Here is a 19,567-nt window from a genome sequence, read left to right as displayed (position 1 = left end):
TGGTCCTAGGTTGGTAATGTCAGCATCAAATGGCAGCTATGAGTTGCTCCTATGACTTGTTTAAAATTGCCTAGGCATTTACATATTTTGAACTGGAAGGGATTCTGAAAATTGATGGCTATGATATTTGGAGCCGACATCACTCTGTAATACATCCATATTACACACCAATAGCACATATGTTCTAAATAATTTGAAAGATTATGCTAGTCTTTGCAAGTATTATTGTACTATTATAGTCCTACTAGCCTTAAGTATTATTTTGATACCTCCGTATATTTCTACTCAGTGAGTTTTTTACCGTTTGTTCAAAATAACGTTTCAAAATGTCCTAGCGTAGGAAACTGCATCCTATAGCAACTCCACCCCTATATATTTTCATTTGTTATATATTCCCTATCTTAACCTCAAGCCACTATATAATCATTCCAGAGGTCCAAGAGTGATCGCTATCTTTCACATGAGGTATGCCATTTATCCAGTACATCTTTATATCTTAGTTTAAGGGAAATTGAGAACACCTACATTACCCTGAAAATTATGATAAAAAATAAATAAAAAGAGATTTGGTTGAGCAAACACTGGTTACCCATCTAATTACATTTATCTTTATGTGTTAAAATGTCATATTATGCCTTTAAGAAATAACATACACAGTGGTGACCTTTTATATCACTCTGATGTAATATTTTGGAATATATGTATGTCACTGATTGAAATGTAACCATATGACTGTCTTTATGTTATATAATTTTATTCTCAAATAAAAACACATTTAAAAAAAAATAATTATGTATTATCATAAATAATTGTATAAATGTTCAATAAAAAAAAAAAAAAAAAAACACCACTAAGTTTTATCTACAAATATTTATTATAACACTTGAATATAACTACAGGAAGCCCTTGGCACTGATAAAAAATATTGATTCACTGTTAGGTTACAAAAATTTATACATAGCAAAATGTAATGCTTTTTTACATAAAAATATTACACTAAACAGAAAAAGAGAAACAAAAATTCATCAACTACACAGAATAGAAAAGAAATGGTTTTAAGACACTGCCTTCTATACATGAGAACACAAGGCTATGACAATCACCTGTGCCGCAGTAGAAATATTTACGGATCTTCCATGCATTGGCTTAACAAAAAGCTAGGCTGTATTAACTTTTGCTACTTACAATAGCATCTTAATTTTAAATTCTCAACAAATAAAGGACCTTTTTAGCCATATACCCAAACAAAATACTTTTAACACCTTTAGTTCACATTAACATTAAAGGTAATCTTTAAAAGAACAGTAAACACTAAATACATTTCATGCACCTCTCTCTAATCATGAGAGCTGTCATGATGGAACCCTAGGTTACACTGCAGGTATTTGTAGAAGAGTTACTGCGCATGTGCAAACCTGTTAGCTCTGGAATGTAGTGAAAGACAGATTTCAATATGGTGGCACCCATAAGTAGAGGGAGGGGGGAATAACCTCAATACTATGCTTATAAAATATATTGAGTGTTTAATGTCCCTTTAAATCAAATGTAATTGGGATTTTTTTCCCCTAATTATTTTACCATCTAAATTTTCCACTTTTTTTTATTTTATTTATTTTTTTGTGGATTTTTTCCTTTTTTTTTATATATATATATATAGGAAGTGCAACTGTCAAAAACAAAACCACAATCGGAATGAGTAACTTAACAGCAACAATGCAATACTATATTTTCAATTCACCAATGTAAATGTGTTTCAACATTAGTCTAATACTGTTACAATTAAATACTTCAAATATCAGTTTCTAGAAAGAAAAAAAAGTATGATGTACAAAATTAACTCCTGAATGTAGAAGTTATTTAATTTTCAGTTAACATCTGTTTACAAATACGAAAGATTCGATCGAGCACTGAAATATTGACCTGCAGTTTTCTTTTTGAATGCTCTGGCATTGTTGTAAAATAACTGTGGGGGGTTTTTTATGAATATTTACAAATGCCATTGGTGATTTGAATTATTTATAATTCATTTCAAAATGGTAACACTTTAACTTTTGGTACATAACCAGAAATAGTGAAAGATATATGGCAAAGATTTACTGAATTTCCAAGAAACTAATGATTCCACTCTGCGCTCTTACCTTTTCGGAAATAAGTATTCCAAAAAAGATAGCAACAAATATCTTGATGGGTATCTTATAAAGTGCTGCCTTTTCAAATGCCTGAGATCAAAACATAAAACTGGTGTGGAAATTGTGTTTCTCGTTTAGATTTTTCTGTTGTACAAAATCCATTCCAGTAGGTTTTTTTGTATCCTAACACTTCTGCATTAGTTGACTTGTTATAACGACTACAGGCTCTTCACTTGTAATAACTCTGATAATCATTTTATGTGTAAGAATTAAGCTGTTCTTTAGACCGTGACTCGATATCTTGCAATTCCTGTTCTTCTTTTACTTTAATTTCCTGGTAGGCCTGCATTTTGCTTGCATCCTTTAAGTAGGCCCAGTTAGCAGACAGAATCATGAGGAAGTGGATCTGTAAGAGAAGGGTGAGCATGATGGCTAGTAAGCATGTCAAGAGGCAAAGCAAGCAGCTGGTTAGATTATAGTAGTATTTTAATAACAAGTTAAAAAAAAATGTTAATCTGCTCTTCTTTTTTAGGGATTTTTTTTTTTTCTCCAAAACATGCACTGTCTATGTCAGGAATTGCACAGGATAGAAACACAGTTAAGGGAGTTAGTAAGACAGAAATGCAACTAGAATACACTACTGGTTTTTTACTTCAGTAGTAGTTAATGCAACATACAACTCCCACCAAAAAAAAATTGAAACCAAAGCTTCCTCGTTTATTGTTTTACTCTACATTTTCAGTGTCACACTATTATTTCTGCTGTAGGTACATAGTATGTATAAGGTGGTAAACAAAATGCCCCAACAAAGCACTAGTATTTAATATTTCTTGGCAGTTAAAACAGAGAATGTGTGCTATAATTCTTAGTATATTAAGAGAAGCTTAAATCTGTGAAATTGGAATGACGATACATATAATATAGAAGCATGCAGTCCACAAGTTAGTCTTTTATTGCCATGTTTATTCAACTACAAAAATACTTTATAAAAATGATTCAATTTTATTGCTAGTGTCATTCCTCTAACTTCAGTGTCAAAATTGTGTTGTATTTACAAATTTCCCTCATTATTATTTGTGATCCTTTGCTTAAGATCGTATCTACCAACTCTTCCTTAGGCCAGTTGTGCTTTCTAATACAGGTTTATTGGAGATACTTCAAAGTCTAATTAATTGCTATTTAGGAGAACTGGCTACTCCGTGCTTATTTGATACAAACATTTCAAACTGTACAAGTGCATTTTTTATATATATTTTTCTAAGATTAATAAAAAAGGGGTAAAAAGCTTACAACTCCAAAAAAAATAGCTATGGGCATCTGAGAACAGAACAAATCCTTCAGAACTTACTTCCTTTAATAACTTAAACTTGCATCATCTCAACTTTAGCCAAAGAGTAAACAAGAATGACTACAAACACATTGTCATTTGTCAAATAAGAGTTTTTGAAGTTAAGGACATAATACTAAAATCCTGATTCTCTAAACCTCTCTGGTCAGGCAAGATTCTATAAGATGCCTGGTCAGTATTACAAGTCTTCTAGGGACTGTTATAAAATGTAGTATTAAATGTATTGTCCTTCAACACTCCTCAGTCTCTTACATTAAAGGTTTCTTCACAGCACCAACACATTCTAAAACAGTCTCTCTTATTGCACCAAGCTAAAAAGGAGTCTAAACAAGGCACATACATGTTTATTATTCATAGATATTTTTTTTTTTTTTTTTTAAAGTGCCAACAATCTCTAGTGAACATTCAGTTAGGTAGGATAGATGTTACCAGACCTCAATCACTGTAGAATTCACATAAAATCAGTTTGTTACTCTACAAGGCTAAATAAAGCTTGCTATTTACAAAAAAAAAAAAAAAAAAGTCTTAAAATTCTAAATGCTAAACTTTCTTTTAGTCCAGGTTGTCAATGGTAGTTTTAGCTACAACAATGCAGTCTCTAATGTTCTGGCTAAAACGGATTAGAATTTAGTGCAGCAATCTTCCCGACTCTTAAACTTCAAAACGGCATAGTTATATGTGGTAGCCATCATGTAGATCAGCTGGTGGAAGAGAACAAAATAAAAAGGTACTGTAAGACACGACAAGTTGATGCCTTCTCACACAACCCTGGACATCACTATTGTTTAGCTATATTCCAAAAAACATTTAATGATAAAAAAAAAATAATTCTACTGTTCAACAATTTCTTACCAGGACTGCACTATAAGAAACAGTATTTGCAAATCCAGTATGGTATTTGGAGAATTAATGGTACAATTACTTTATTCTTGTAATTTAGCAGCATGATGAAAGCACAAGACATGGAAAGCAAATATGTGGAGTAATATAAGCTTAGTTTCCATTGAGGTGGTAAAGTTTTGGAAACTGGTGGTAAAACATCTATCTCCATTAAAGTCTATGGTGACTTATGTTACCATCAGTTTCCAAACTTTACCACCTCAATGGAAACTAGCCTATAGTTAATAAAGGTAAAGTTCTGCTTGACCAGGAAAGTCCATCGTAAAGTATAGATTGAATATAAAAGTATATGTTGTTTTTTTTATTATTTCAGACCTTAACCTACTTTTAATTTGATTTTGACACACATTATATATGGTCAGCAATAATTCAGTTGTTTATTTAAATATATAATCCATTATAATCGTTCCATGTTATGTAAATAGTGTTTGTTAGTTATGAGAAGCCTTTACCACTTAGGGTTACAAAACAAGGTAATAAATACAAGTCCCTTGTTATTGGTTATGTGTATTGACCAATTAATTAAAGTGTACCCAGAAACCATGTGACATATGGGTGGGTTAAACTATATAAATAGCCTTATTTTTTAAACACACTACTAAATTTATATAACAGCTTGGTGCTTATCTTTTGGGAAAAGTTGGGCATATAGTGTGGCAAAAGCCAAGACTATTCTGCTTTGTAAACTATATAAACAAGAGTAAGGTGTCACAGGACTAGAAAAAAAAATGTGACGCCCACTAACACACTTATAGTGCTCCCTTGTAATCTAAACCCTAATTAGTTCTAGTAACTGGACTTTATGTTTTATTGCATCTTGCCACAGCACAAATTATGCTTACCTGATAATTTAATTTCCATCTGTGGGAGGAGAGTCCACTGCTTCATTCATTATTTGTGGGAAATAAGAACCTGACCCCCAGGAGGAGGCAAAGACACCCCAGCTACAGGCTTAAATACCTCCCCCACTCCCCTCATCCCCCAGTCATTCTGCCAAGGGAACAAGGAACAGTAGGAGAAATATCAGGGTATAAATGGTGCCAGAAGAATAATATTAAATTTAGGTCCGCCCACCGGAGCAAACGGGCGGGAGCAGTCGACTCTCCTCCCACAGATGGAAATTAAATTATCAGGTAAGCATAATTTATGTTTTCCATCTTAATGGGAGGAGATTCCACTGCTTCATTCATTACTTGTGGGAACAAGTACCCAAGCTCTAGAGGACACTGAATGAACAAAAACGGGAGGGTAAAAGGAGGCGGACCCTATACTGAGGGAACCACAGCCTGCAGAACCTCTCTCCCAAACACAGCTTCCGCTGAAGCAAAAACATAAAATTTGTAAAAGTATGTAAGGAGAACCAAGTATAGCCGCCTTACAAATCTGCTCCACAGATTACTCTCAGAAAAACCTCTCTTAGCCAAGATTAGGCGTTCAATCTCCACGCAGTCAGCCTCAGAGAATTGAGATTTTGGTGTAGAAAGGGACCCTGAACCAGCAGATCTCTGCACCAGGGTAACCTCCATGGAGGAGACGATGAAATCCCCACTAGATCCGCAAAACATGTCCTCTGCGGCCACAACGGAACAATCAGAATGGTCGAAGCTTACTCCTGTTTGAAGCGGGCCACCACTCGATGAAGAAGTGGCAACAGTGGAAAAATGTAAATTAGGTTGAACTCCCAAGGCACCGCTAAGGCATCTGTATCTGGACTTGGTAGCTTGAAGTTAGGTCTGGACGCCATGAGGTCTATCTCCGGCATCCCCCATCTGTTACAGATCTCTGCTAACACCTCGGGATGGAGAGACCATTCTCCCGGATGAAACGATTGTCTGCTGAGAAAGTCTGCTTCCCAGTTGTCCACACCCGGAACGTGGATCGCTGAGAGCGAAGAATTGTGAGACTCTGCCCATTCCAGAATCCGAGATGCTTCCCTCATGGCTAGGGAGCTTCTTCTTCCCCCCTGATGGTTTATGTAAGCCACCGAGGTAATGTTGCATAAATGAAGAGGTCTGAGATGGAACCTGGCGAATGGAATGACATCTATGCTGGATACGAGGAGCCCAATCAACTCCATACACCTGGCCACAGATGGCCTTGAGGAGGTCTGAAGGGCGAGACAGCTGGACACAATCTTGGAACATCTCTGATCTGTCAAGAATATCTTCATAGATATGGAATCTATTATCATACCCAGGAACCCTGTTGCTGGGAACCAGAGAACTCTTTCCTTCATTTATCTTCCATCCATGGGATGAGTGGTCCTCCGCAAGACTGCAGGACGGAGCCTGGACCAGAATATCGTCCAGATAAGGAGTCACTGCAATATCTCTGGCTCTCGCTACTGCGAGCAGCGCCCCCAGAACCTCCGTAAAGACTCTTGGGGCAGTCGCCAGACCGAATGGTAGGGTCAGTTTGTGTTGGTCCAGAAATGTGAATCTTAGGAACCTGACGTGGTCCTTATGTATTGGCACGTGAAGGTAGGCATCCTTCAAGTCTATTTTTGTCATAAATTGCCCCTCTTGAACTAGAGGCAGGATCGATCTGATCGTCTCTATTTTGAACGATGGGACTGACAGAAACTTGTTTAGGCACTTTAGGTCCAGAATTGAACGGAACGTACCCTTCTTCTTTGGGACCACAAAAAGGTTTGTATAGTACCCTAGACCCCTTTCTGCTAGAGGTACTGGAACGATTACTCAGAGAGATGAGAGTTCCCTCACGCACTCTAGAAAGGCATCTCTCTTCTCTGGTCTTGAGGATAGGTTTGACAAGCGGAATCTGCCCCTGGGCGGATGAGTCTTGAACCCTATCCTGTAACCCTAGGTGATAACCTCCAGAACCCAAGAATCTTGTACGTCTCTCATCCAGGCCTCTGCGAACAGAGATAGTCTGCCCCCTACGCGATCCAGCGATGGATCGGGGGCCGCCCTTTCATGCCGACTTTGTCTCGGTGGGCTTCTTGCTCTGCTTGGACTTGTTCCAAGATTGAGCTGGCTTCCAAGATCCCTTGGACTGCTCGGTATCCGCTGCTGGTGTTGAGACTTGTCCGAACGAAAGGGACGAAAAGTAGAGCCCTTAGGCGTATTCTTCTTATTCTGCCGAAGGAAAGCACCCTTGCCTCCCGTGACCGTGGATATGATAGAGTCCAGGCTTGGACCAAACAGAACTTTCCCCTGTAACGGAAGGGATAGTAATCTAAACTTGGAAGTCATATCAGCAGACCTTGACTTAAACCATAGAGCCCTGCGGGCTAGAACAGAGAAACCTGATGTCTTGGCATTCAGGCAAATAACCTGCATGTTTGCATCACAGATAAAATAATTAGCTACCCTTAAGGCTTTAATCTTTTCCTGTATCTTCTCGAGGGGAGTCTCCACCTCGACCATAGCTGACAGTGCGTCACACCAATAGGTATCTGCTCCAGCCACCGCAGCGATCACCGCTGCTGGTTGGAAAACAAACCCCGTGAGTTGGAACATCCTTCCATGGATTCTAGCTTTTTATCCATGGGCTCTTTGAACGACTAACTATCCTCAAGGGGAATAGTCATCTGCTTAGCTAGCGTGGAGATAGCACCATCCACCTTAGGAATGGACCCCCATAGTTCAAGCTGAGAGTCCGGAATGGGGAACAGCTTTTTAAAAGAGGAAGAGGGAGAAAAGGACGAGCTCAGTTTCTCCCACTCATTCTTAATAATCGTAGCCATCTTCTTGGGAACTGGGAAGGTCTGAGGCACCATCCTGTCCTCGTAAATCCTATCTAGCTTAGGGATCGAAGGTTCTTCTGGAAGTGTCGGTCCTGGAACCTCCAATGTAGCAAGCACTTCTCCATCTTAAACTTAAAATCTGGCTTCTCCGTAGCCGGAGGTCTAGAAGACGCCGATTCCGTCCCAGAGAGAGCGCCCTCTGACGAGTCAGAGACGTCGTCCTCATCGGATAATCTTTTAGATACATCCAACTGAGTAGATGACCCGTGGGACGGAAGGCTTTGTCCTTTCCCTTCGCTTGCGCTACGCAGGGCGTGGTAGGGCATGGAAGGCCGCAGAAACCACCTCTTGCAACTGGGCAGTGAAATCTGGCGGCCATTAGGCCCCTCCCGCGAGAGGATTAGTAGGGCCTTGGGGAGCTACATGTGTAATCATAGATGAATGTTGGGAACGCACCTCGCGGGACAGAGAACCCTCAGAGGTGGATGGCTCAGTAGTACTAAATATCTTATTCTTTTTAGATATTGCAATCTTATCAAAGCATGTGGAACACAGTTAAACAGACGGATCAACCTGTACCTCATCACAATAAACACAGGTATTAGATTTAATTAAAGAGGGAGTATCCTCTAACATATCAGAGTCCTCCATAGCTTGTGCCTTTAATACGGACTGAGATAGATTAAATGGCACCTTTATACACCAATGGCCGGGACACTCATCACCTCCTATGACCCGGATCACGGAGAAACCGGTACGTCTCCCACAAATGCCGATCAGGAAAGAGGAAGTTGAAGAGGCCACACCCGGTCACATGGAGTGTCATGCAGGACCGCCCCTGCACTAGAGAAAACACGCCAAAAAATAAGCCGTGCCGATCTTCACTTGACTGTTCACACATTGCTAGAGCCTCATCTCACCCATGACGTAGCATTAACACAATAAAGAGATTATGCATAAATCCCCCCCTGTTCAATAATCCCCTTTCCATGGATATTAACCCTTGATTCTATACAGATAAAAAGAGACACACTGAGATCCTGTCTGCTTGCGTTATCATTTGTGTATAAATGAAACAATCTTACGAGAATCTATGCCATGGAACAGGAACACGGCCCTTCAAGTGTGACAGGTTTGTAGCATCGCTCCTGACATGGACTTGAGAGAAAGAAAGCAGGCAGCGAAACACATCAACGCTGATTGCTAAGGAGCTGTTAATAAAACTCTCTCTGCATCTCCGGACTCCAACATTCATCCATGCTCTCACTGAGAGACTGACAGGATTACTTAAAACTCCAGTCCCATTTCGAAGAGTACTACCTTCCATAAGAGACTACTCCGAATCTTCTGACACTTCTCTGCCAATCTCCTGTGACGAAAGGCAAAGAATGACTGGGGGATGAGGGGAGAGGGGGAGGTATTTAAGCCTTTGGCTGGGGTGTCTTTGCCTCCTCCTGGTGGCCAGGTTCTTATTTCCCACAAGTAATGAATGAAGCATTAAGATGTTAATAGTATTTTATAATCTCTGCATCCTAGAAAGTGGGCGTCTCCTAAAGAAGATTATACATGAACAAGATGGAATGGATTTGGGGACCATTGCTTGGGCTTAATATTTATTAATATCAACTTTGTGTCCAAATATTTATTAAATTACAACAATAGTTAAACTTACTAGACTTTAATGGGATAAAATGATGACAGAGGTTATAGACATTCTGGCATCTATTTTCAAATGACATTCCCAATACAATTGCAACCATGACCTGTACAACCCAATAAAACGTAGAGACACCATCCAATAAGCTAAAATTAGGATGAAGGGTTTAGCCTATGTTGCCTGAGATCTTTGCCTACTTGAGCTGAACTGAAGAATATGGCTTAAAGTTAGAATAGGTGCCAAAAGGCATATTATGTCGCAGCATATAAGTGAAGCTACAGAAGGCCAATCATAGTATGTTTTATCAACAATTATGACTAAATGTCATGTGTTTTCCTGAGTAAAAGTGTTTACTAAAAAAAAAATGAACAGCGTTCTTTAAAATCATTTTTCACATTTCTGTTTGTATTAAATCTTTATTGAATGTATCATCCATGCACATAGGACTAGATTATAAATGGCGTGTTATTGATAAGCAATATCACGACCACACTAACTAGCGTGCATATTACAAGTTGAAAGTAAATGGAATTTGCGCTCAATGTATTAGCGTGCCTGATAGGGTTCCCACCTTTAGTTCAGGCCAAACCTAAATACTCTTATGATGTGCATAGTACAGCACAATTGTTTTTGCATAAATGTCACACACACAATGTCATACACACACACTGTCATATATACACACACACACATTCTCTCTCATGCACACACAAAAACACTTACTCTTTCACACACAGACATACTCCTATACAAAGACAAACACACGCTAGAGAGAGATAACTGTAGGCATGTGCAGTATGTTCCAAATGCATAATATCACCTTTTTGGCTGTGGCTGTTTCCCAACAAACCCCAACATTTGCATGTCCGGGCCTGACTCAAACCGGAACACACAAATGAAAACCCAAAGGAAAGTTGGCAATCCTAGCGCCTGAAGTAAAGGGTGAGGGTTAAAAACAAAATGTTCACCACAACACAAGTACATTAAAATAAAGTATTACACTCATATGTACACGTTTCTAATTAAAATATTTCATATAATTATTAATAAAAGTTTTTATAAGGGTTAAAATGTATATTGTGTATGACAAGATATTTGACTTGAAAGGGCTATAATGTAGATATACAGTATAAAAATAAATAAGTGTGTGTGTGAGATATATATTATATATATATATATATATATATATATATATATATATATATATATATATTATATATTAGTCTGAGGACGGGTCCTTTGTGACCCGAAAACGTTCAGTATTAAAGTGACTACTTTATTTGAAAGACCTGTGGAGTGCTATTCTGTTTTCTTTTCTGTAGTTTATCTTGATCAGCACCCAAGGCTTCTATTTATTCAGTATCTGGAGTGCACTTTGTTGGGACTTTTATATATATATATATATATATATATATATATATATATATATATATATATATATATATATATATATACACACACATATATATACACACATATATCTACACACATATATATACACACATATATATACACACGTTGGAGCCCTTTCCACTCATTTTGACATGAATTTTTTTTTTTTTTTACTGTTAATTTCAATGTTCTTTGTATTTATGTATTTATATATATATATATATATATATAAAACAATATTTTCTTCTATGTGAAAAACATTGGAATGTAAACCTTCAGGTTTAGGCAAGCACGTTGTTGTTGTTTTTTTGTTCTTTTTTTTTTTTGTTTGTTTTTTAACAGCACACTCCATTGAACTCAAGCGAAACCAGAGGCGCACTAACATATTTACTTTCAATTTGTAATACATGCACTAACCCACCCGTTCTTGCACGACTTGTAATCTAGCCCATAGCGTTATAATATCCCACTGGTAAGGTTACAGGATGAACATACTACACCATTCATGGCACTAAAAGCATGTACTTACCCTATTAAACATTATAACATATATTCCAGTTTGTGCTTTCATCAGTAAATTATATTTCTATTGAACAATTCTAATTTAAAAAAGAAGACTTGATGTTTCATTATAGGAATGGTACTTACCAGTGCAATAACTGTAGCGCCAGCACCAGCACAAGCCACAATAAATAGGTGGTAAGACATGTAAAACTGGAAAAAAAAGATTCTGCATAAACATTTTAAATAAACTTTAGTTCTTGCTTTATTTTCTGCTGAAATACATCAGCTACAATAGTAGTTAACATCTCTTATTCCTTATTGAGTATGGTTTTTATAATTTAGACGATTTAGTATGAGGTCATTGACATTTTCTAGCGTAGATAATGTCTAATTGGTTTTTGAAAGAAAAATCTACACTAAAGTTTGTTAAAAGTATGAACATAGTACTGAAGCCTACATGCCATTTAAAATGTCTCCCTTGATAGTCTATATTCCCTGTAAATTGTACACTCCTAAGCTCAGAGAGAGGATATCAAATGACTTTATAGTAAGACAATCGCTGTTATCCTTCTCCATGCAATTTCAGAGAGCTAGGAGAAGATACAGGATAGGTTGTCACTTTCTATTGTGGAGATACTTTGAGATGACATTGTAATGCTATGTTAAAATAAAGAATATCATAGCTTTTTGTGGTCTTAAATGTGGTTGTGGTCCATAAAACAAATTCCTTGGATAACAGCCTTTTCACAGATGTGAGGGGGCTGACACTGGAATGCTGAGTAAATCTGAAGGGATAATATCAGCCACATATGAAGCTCCAGCAGTACAGATCCACTGAGGAGCATTGCTTCTACCTATGGGTTTACATTATATACACCATTGCTTAGCAGAAAGTAACCCCTATACAAAGGGGAATTAGGTCTTTGAGATAGAATGAAGCCAATAACAATACTGCTCAAAGAAGGACAAACCTCTGCAACTCTATACACTTTTTGAAGAAGTCAGGTGGTCAGAAATACAGATCTACCTCTTGGTTGTCTGTTTTCTCCCACCCAACATAGAGAATTCAGATAATGGTCATCATATGTAGAACGTATCCAAATAAAACACAACAAAGTTTTGCGCATTCTCTTCATGCTGTCAATAACCTTCAGATGAAGAGGTAATCTTAGCTAAAGAATTTACACAAACCTTATATGCCTATATCAACCTATAGTCTATAAAAACAAGAAATAGTCAAGCAATATTACAATATAATGTAAGTGAATTTGAGGTAGTGGATTTAGACTTTAGACAGGGCCTAGAGACACTGGGGGGCTGATTTTATATAGTTATGGTTTCCCACTCAACACAGTACTCATGGAATTCTATTAAAAAAAAGGGGGGGCTGTCCCTGCAAGTAGCAAGATGTCTCCCATACAAATAATGACAGCTCTTTGCCCTCCATTGCAAACTTTTACATAGCCAAGTACAGAGGGGTGAACCAGTGTGTTTTAAAACTTGAATAGTACGCTTAATACAAATCAAATTACGCTGTTTTCAATGCACTGCAACTTAAATTCGCTGTAATTTTCGTATGCATAGGTTTACTTTCATAAGAATTAGTGTTTTGAGTATTTTGGTGAAAACTCGACACTTTTTAACTGGCAAGAAAAAAAAACTAGAGAACTTTAGGGTGAAAAAGGTGTATAGAATTACGCTGGGATTTGAGAGAAAATTTCATATACGACAATGAAAAGCCCATGTTCCAGCCCATTTTAGGAAAAAACAACAATTACACTTTGTATTTTGTACTTTTTAAGTACGAATTTCTTGCTTTTTCTGCACATCCAGTGTACTATTATGACTATTTACGCTGTGCATAGTTAATACAATTTTTCCTGTGAAGATTACCTACAAATGTTACGTTTTTGATAAAATACAATTTTTGGTTAACAACTTTTTTACGATTTTTGATGCACCTTAACAATAAAAAAAATTCCTGCGTATTTGTGTGTGAATGGTTCAATTATTCATTTTCTGTGATTTTTAAATTACAAATTTAATTGTGCCCTTTTATAATGTATGCACCTCCTTCCTATATGAAAATGCAGTATATGCCCCTTAGCTAGACACCCTGTTTTCAGGGTAAAAGGTGGCTTTATAGAATTTCACCAGGGCCAGAGACCTTTTTAGAATTGGCATCTAAGAGAGAGATGTTTATGTTACAGGCTTATATATGAAGCAAGTGCTCATGTATTAAAGCTTAAAGGGACACTGAACCCACATTTTTTCTATCGTGATTCAGATAGAGCATGCAATTTTAAGCAACTTTCTAATTTACTCAGATTATCAAATTCTTTTCATTCTCTTGGTATCTTTATTTGAAATGCAAGAATGTAAGTTTAGATGCCGGCCCATTTTTGGTGAACACACTGTGTTGTTCTTGCTGATTGGTGGGTAAATTAACCTACCAATAAACAAGTGCTTTCCATGGTTCTGAACCAAAAAAATAGCTTAAATGCCTTCTTTTTCAAATAAAGAAAGCAAGAGAACGAAGAAAAATTGATAATAGGAGTAAATTAGAAAGTTGTTTACAATTGCATGCTCTATCTGAATCATGAAAACAGAATTTATGCTTACCTGATAAATTACTTTCTCCAACGGTGTGTCCGGTCCACGGCGTCATCCTTTCTTGTGGGATATTCTCTTCCCCAACAGGAAATGGCAAAGAGTCCCAGCAAAGCTGGTCACATGATCCCTCCTAGGCTCCGCCCACCCCAGTCATTCGACCGACGGACAGGAGGAAATATATATAGGAGAAACCATATGATACCGTGGTGACTGTAGTTAGAGAAAATAATTCATCAGACCTGATTAAAAAACCAGGGCGGGCCGTGGACCGGACACACCGTTGGAGAAAGTAATTTATCAGGTAAGCATAAATTCTGTTTTCTCCAACATTGGTGTGTCCGGTCCACGGCGTCATCCTTACTTGTGGGAACCAATACCAAAGCTTTAGGACACGGATGAAGGGAGGGAGCAAATCAGGTCACCTAAATGGAAGGCACCACGGCTTGCAAAACCTCTCTCCCAAAAATAGCCTCCGAAGAAGCAAAAGTATCAAATTTGTAAAATTTGGCAAAAGTGTGCAGTGAAGACCAAGTCGCTGCCTTACATATCTGGTCAACAGAAGCCTCGTTCTTGAAGGCCCATGTGGAAGCCACAGCCCTAGTGGAGTGAGCTGTGATTCTTTCAGGAGGCTGCCGTCCGGCAGTCTCATAAGCCAATCGGATAATGCTTTTAAGCCAAAAGGAAAGAGAGGTAGAAGTCGCTTTTTGACCTCTCCTTTTACCAGAATAAACAACAAACAAGGAAGATGTTTGTCTGAAATCTTTAGTAGCCTCTAAATAGAATTTTAGAGCACTGACTACGTCCAAATTGTGTAACAAACGTTCCTTCTTTGAAACTGGATTCGGACACAAAGAAGGTACAACTATCTCCTGGTTAATATTTTTGTTGGAAACAACTTTCGGAAGAAAACCAGGCTTAGTACGCAAAACCACCTTATCTGCATGGAACACCAGATAGGGCGGAGAACACTGCAGAGCAGATAACTCTGAAACTCTTCTAGCAGAAGAAATTGCAACCAAAAACAAAACTTTCCAAGATAATAACTTAATATCTACGGAATGTAAGGGTTCAAACGGAACCCCTTGAAGAACTGAAAGAACTAGATTTAGACTCCAGGGAGGAGTCAAAGGTCTGTAAACAGGCTTGATCCTAACCAGAGCCTGAACAAATGCTTGAACATCTGGCACAGCTGCCAGTCTTTTGTGAAGTAAAACAGATAAAGCAGAGATCTGTCCCTTCAGAGAACTTGCAGATAATCCTTTCTCCAAACCTTCTTGTAGAAAGGATAGAATCTTAGGAATTTTTATCTTGTTCCATGGGAATCCTTTAGATTCACACCAACAGATATATTTTTTCCATATTTTATGGTAAATTTTTCTAGTTACAGGCTTTCTAGCCTGAATCAGAGTATCTATTACAGAATCTGAAAACCCACGCTTTGATAAAATCAAGCGTTCAATCTCCAAGCCGTCAGTTGGAGGGAAACCAGATTCGGATGTTCGAATGGACCCTGAACAAGAAGGTCCTGTCTCAAAGGTAGCTTCCATGGTGGAGCCGATGACATATTCACCAGGTCTGCATACCAAGTCCTGCGTGGCCACGCAGGAGCTATCAAGATCACCGAGGCCCTCTCTTGATTGATCCTGGCTACCAGCCTGGGGATGAGAGGAAACGGTGGGAATACATAAGCTAGGTTGAAGGTCCAAGGTGCTACTAGTGCATCTACTAGGGTCGCCTTGGGATCCCTGGATCTGGACCCGTAGCAAGGAACCTTGAAGTTCTGACGAGACGCCATCAGATCCATGTCTGGAATGCCCCATAATTGAGTTATTTGGGCAAAGATTTCCGGATGGAGTTCCCACTCCCCCGGATGGAATGTCTGACGACTCAGAAAATCCGCTTCCCAATTTTCCACTCCTGGGATGTGGATCGCAGACAAGTGGCAGGAGTGATCCTCCGCCCATTGAATTATCTTGGTCACTTCTTTCATCGCCAGGGAAGTCCTTGTTCCCCCCTGATGATTGATATATGCAACGGTCGTCATGTTGTCTGACTGAAACCTTATGAATTTGGCCTTTGCTAGTTGAGGCCAAGCTCTGAGAGCATTGAATATCGCTCTCAGTTCCAGAATGTTTATCGGGAGAAGAGACTCTTCCCGAGACCATAGACCCTGAGCTTTCAGGGATTCCCAGACCGCGCCCCAGCCCACTAGGCTGGCGTCGGTCGTGACAATGACCCACTCTGGTCTGCGGAAGCTCATTCCCTGTGACAGATTGTCCAGGGTCAGCCACCAACGGAGTGAATCTCTGGTCTTTTGATCTACTTGAATCGTCGGAGACAAGTCTGTATAATCCCCATTCCACTGTCTGAGCATGCACAGTTGTAATGGTCTTAGATGAATTCGTGCAAAAGGAACTATGTCCATTGTTGCAACCATCAATCCTATTACTTCCATGCACTGCGCTATGGAAGGACGAGGAACAGAATGAAGTACTTGAACAGAGCTTAGAAGTTTTGATTTTCTGACCTCTGTCAGAAAAATCCTCATTTCTAAGGAATCTATTATTGTTCCCAAGAAGGGAACTCTTGTTGACGGGGACAGAGAACTTCTTTCTTTGTTCACCTTCCATCCGTGAGATCTGAGAAAGGCTAGGACGATGTCCGTATGAGCCTTTGCTTTTGACAGGGACGACGCTTGAATCAGGATGTTGTCCAAGTAAGGTACTACTGCAATGCCCCTTGGTCTTAGAACCGCTAGAAGGGACCCTAGTACCTTTGTGAAAATCCTTGGAGCAGTGGCTAATCCAAATGGAAGTGCCATAAACTGGTAATGCTTGTCCAGAAAAGCGAACCTTAGGAACTGATGATGTTCCTTGTGGATAGGAATATGTAGGTACGCATCCTTTAAATCCACGGTAGTCATAAATTGATTTTCCTGGATAGTAGGTAGGATTGTTCGAATAGTTTCCATTTTGAACGATGGTACCCTGAGAAATTTGTTTAGGATCTTTAGATCCAAAATTGGTCTGAATGTTCCCTCTTTTTTGGGAACTATGAACAGATTGGAATAAAATCCCATTCCTTGTTCTCTTATTGGAACTGGATGTATCACTCCCATCTTTAACAGGTCTTCTACACAATGTAAGAATGCCTGTCTCTTTATTTGGTTTGAAGATAATTGAGACCTGTGGAACCTTCCCCTTGGGGGTAGTTCCTTGAATTCCAGGAGATAACCTTGAGAAACTATTTCTAGCGCCCAAGGATCCTGAACATCTCTTGCCCAAGCCTGAGCAAAGAGAGAAAGTCTGCCCCTCACTAGATCCGGTCCCAGATCGGGGGCTATCCCTTCATGCTGTTTTGGTAGCAGTGGTAGGCTTCTTGGCCTGCTTACCCTTGTTCCAGCCTTGCATTGGTTTCCAGGCTGGTTTGGGTTGTGAAGTATTACCCTCTTGCTTAGAGGATACAGAATTAGAGACTGGTCCGTTTCTGCGAAAGGGACGAAAATTAGGCTTATTATTAGCCTTAAAAGACCTATCCTGTGGGAGGGCGTGGCCCTTTCCCCCAGTGATGTCTGAAATAATCTCTTTCAAATCAGGTCCAAATAATGTTTTACCTTTGAAAGGAATGTTAAGCAATTTTGTCTTGGAAGACACATCCGCTGACCAAGACTTTAGCCAAAGCACTCTGCGCGCCACGACAGCAAACCCTGAATTTTTCGCCGCTAATCTAGCTAATTGCAAAGCGGCATCTAAAACAAAAGAGTTAGCCAATTTAAGTGCTTGAACTCTGTCCATAACCTCCTCATACGAAGATTCTTTACTGAGCGATTTTTCTAGTTCCTCGAACCAGAAACACACTGCCGTAGTGACAGGAACAATGCATGAAATTGGTTGTAGAAGGTAACCTTGCTGTACAAAAATCTTTTTAAGCAAACCCTCTAATTTCTTATCCATAGGATCTTAGAAAGCACAACTATCTTCGATAGGAATAGTAGTGCGTTTGTTTAGAGTAGAAACCGCCCCCTCGACCTTGGGGACTGTCTGCCATAAGTCCTTTCTGGGGTCGACTATAGGAAATAATTTCTTAAATATAGGGGGGGGAACAAAAGGTATGCCGGGCCTTTCCCACTCTTTATTTACTATGTCCGCCACCCGCTTGGGTATAGGAAAAGCGTCGGGGGGCACCGGAACCTCTAGGAACTTGTCCATCTTACATAATTTCTCTGGAATGACCAAATTGTCACAATCATCCAGAGTAGACAACACCTCCTTAAGCAGTGCGCGGAGATGTTCTAATTTAAATTTAAATGTCACAACATCAGGTTCAGCTTGATGAGAAATTTTTCCTGAATCTGAAATTTCTCCATCAGACAAAACCTCCCTCATGGCCCCTTGAGATTGGTGTGAGGGTATGTCAGAACAGTTATCATCAGCGTCCTCTTGCTCTTCAGTGTTTAAAACAGAGCAATCGCGCTTTCTCTGATAAGTAGGCATTTTGGATAAAAGATTTGCTATGGAGTTATCCATTACAGCTGTTAATTGTTGCATGGTAATTAAGTATTGGCGCACTAGATGTACTAGGGGCCTCCTGTGTGGGCATAACTGGTGTAGACACAGTAGGGGATGATGTAGTATCATGTTTACTCCCCTCATTTGAGGAATCATCTTGGGCAATATCATTATCTGTTGCATTACTGTCCTTACTTTGTTTGGACACTATGGCACAATTATCACATAAATTTAAATGGGGAGACACATTGGCTTTCATACATATAGAACATAGCTTATCTGATGGTACAGACATGTTAAACAGGCTTATACTTGTCAACAAAGCACAAAAAACGTTTTAAAATAAAACTGTTACTGTCACTTTAAATTTCAAACTGAAAACACTTTATTACTGAATATGTGAAAAAGTATGAAGGAGCTTTAACCCTTAAATTAACGGAACCGGAGCCGTTTTTACATTTAACCCCTATACAGTCCCAGAATGAGGCTCTGTCTATAACTAGAAAGGCCCCCATCTGAAAAAGGTGTCCAACACAGTGCCTGCCGTTTTTCTAAACGTTCCCCAAGATTATAATACCAATAATTAGTTAGAATCTGCATAATATGCCTAGTAAAGCAATTGTTTTAGCCCAGAAAAATGTCTACCAGTTTTTAAGCCCTTTTTGAAGCCCTTTATTCTTTTATGTTTAACTAAGAAAATGGCTTACCGGTCCCCATGAGGGGAAATGACAGCCTTCCAGCATTACATGGTCTTGTTAGAAATATGGCTAGTCATACCTTAAGCAGAAAAGACTGCTAACTGTTTCC

At 38.9% G+C, this 19,567-nt stretch overlaps 1 protein-coding gene across 3 annotated transcripts in view; it reads right to left on the bottom strand.

Annotated features, from left to right (window-relative positions):
• Nucleotides 1-855: 855 nt before the first annotated feature.
• Nucleotides 856-19,567, bottom strand: part of GPM6B (glycoprotein M6B) — a 303,610-nt gene continuing 284,898 nt past the window's right edge. For 2 of the 3 annotated variants that reach the window (XM_053707577.1, XM_053707576.1), the window contains exons 6-7: nucleotides 11,784-11,849; nucleotides 856-2,535 (exon numbers count right to left, since the gene is read on the bottom strand). In XM_053707577.1, coding sequence (XP_053563552.1) covers nucleotides 2,386-2,535; nucleotides 11,784-11,849 — 216 coding nt within the window. In that variant the 3' untranslated portion in view covers nucleotides 856-2,385. Of the gene's footprint in view, nucleotides 2,536-2,825; nucleotides 4,179-11,783; nucleotides 11,850-19,567 lie in introns of those variants that run through there. The other variant, XM_053707578.1, reaches the window with a different exon arrangement.

This window comes from Bombina bombina, chromosome 3 (assembly GCF_027579735.1).
Source record: "Bombina bombina isolate aBomBom1 chromosome 3, aBomBom1.pri, whole genome shotgun sequence".
NCBI lineage: Eukaryota > Metazoa > Chordata > Amphibia > Anura > Bombinatoridae > Bombina > Bombina bombina.
This window is presented reverse-complemented; position numbering and strand designations above follow the sequence as displayed.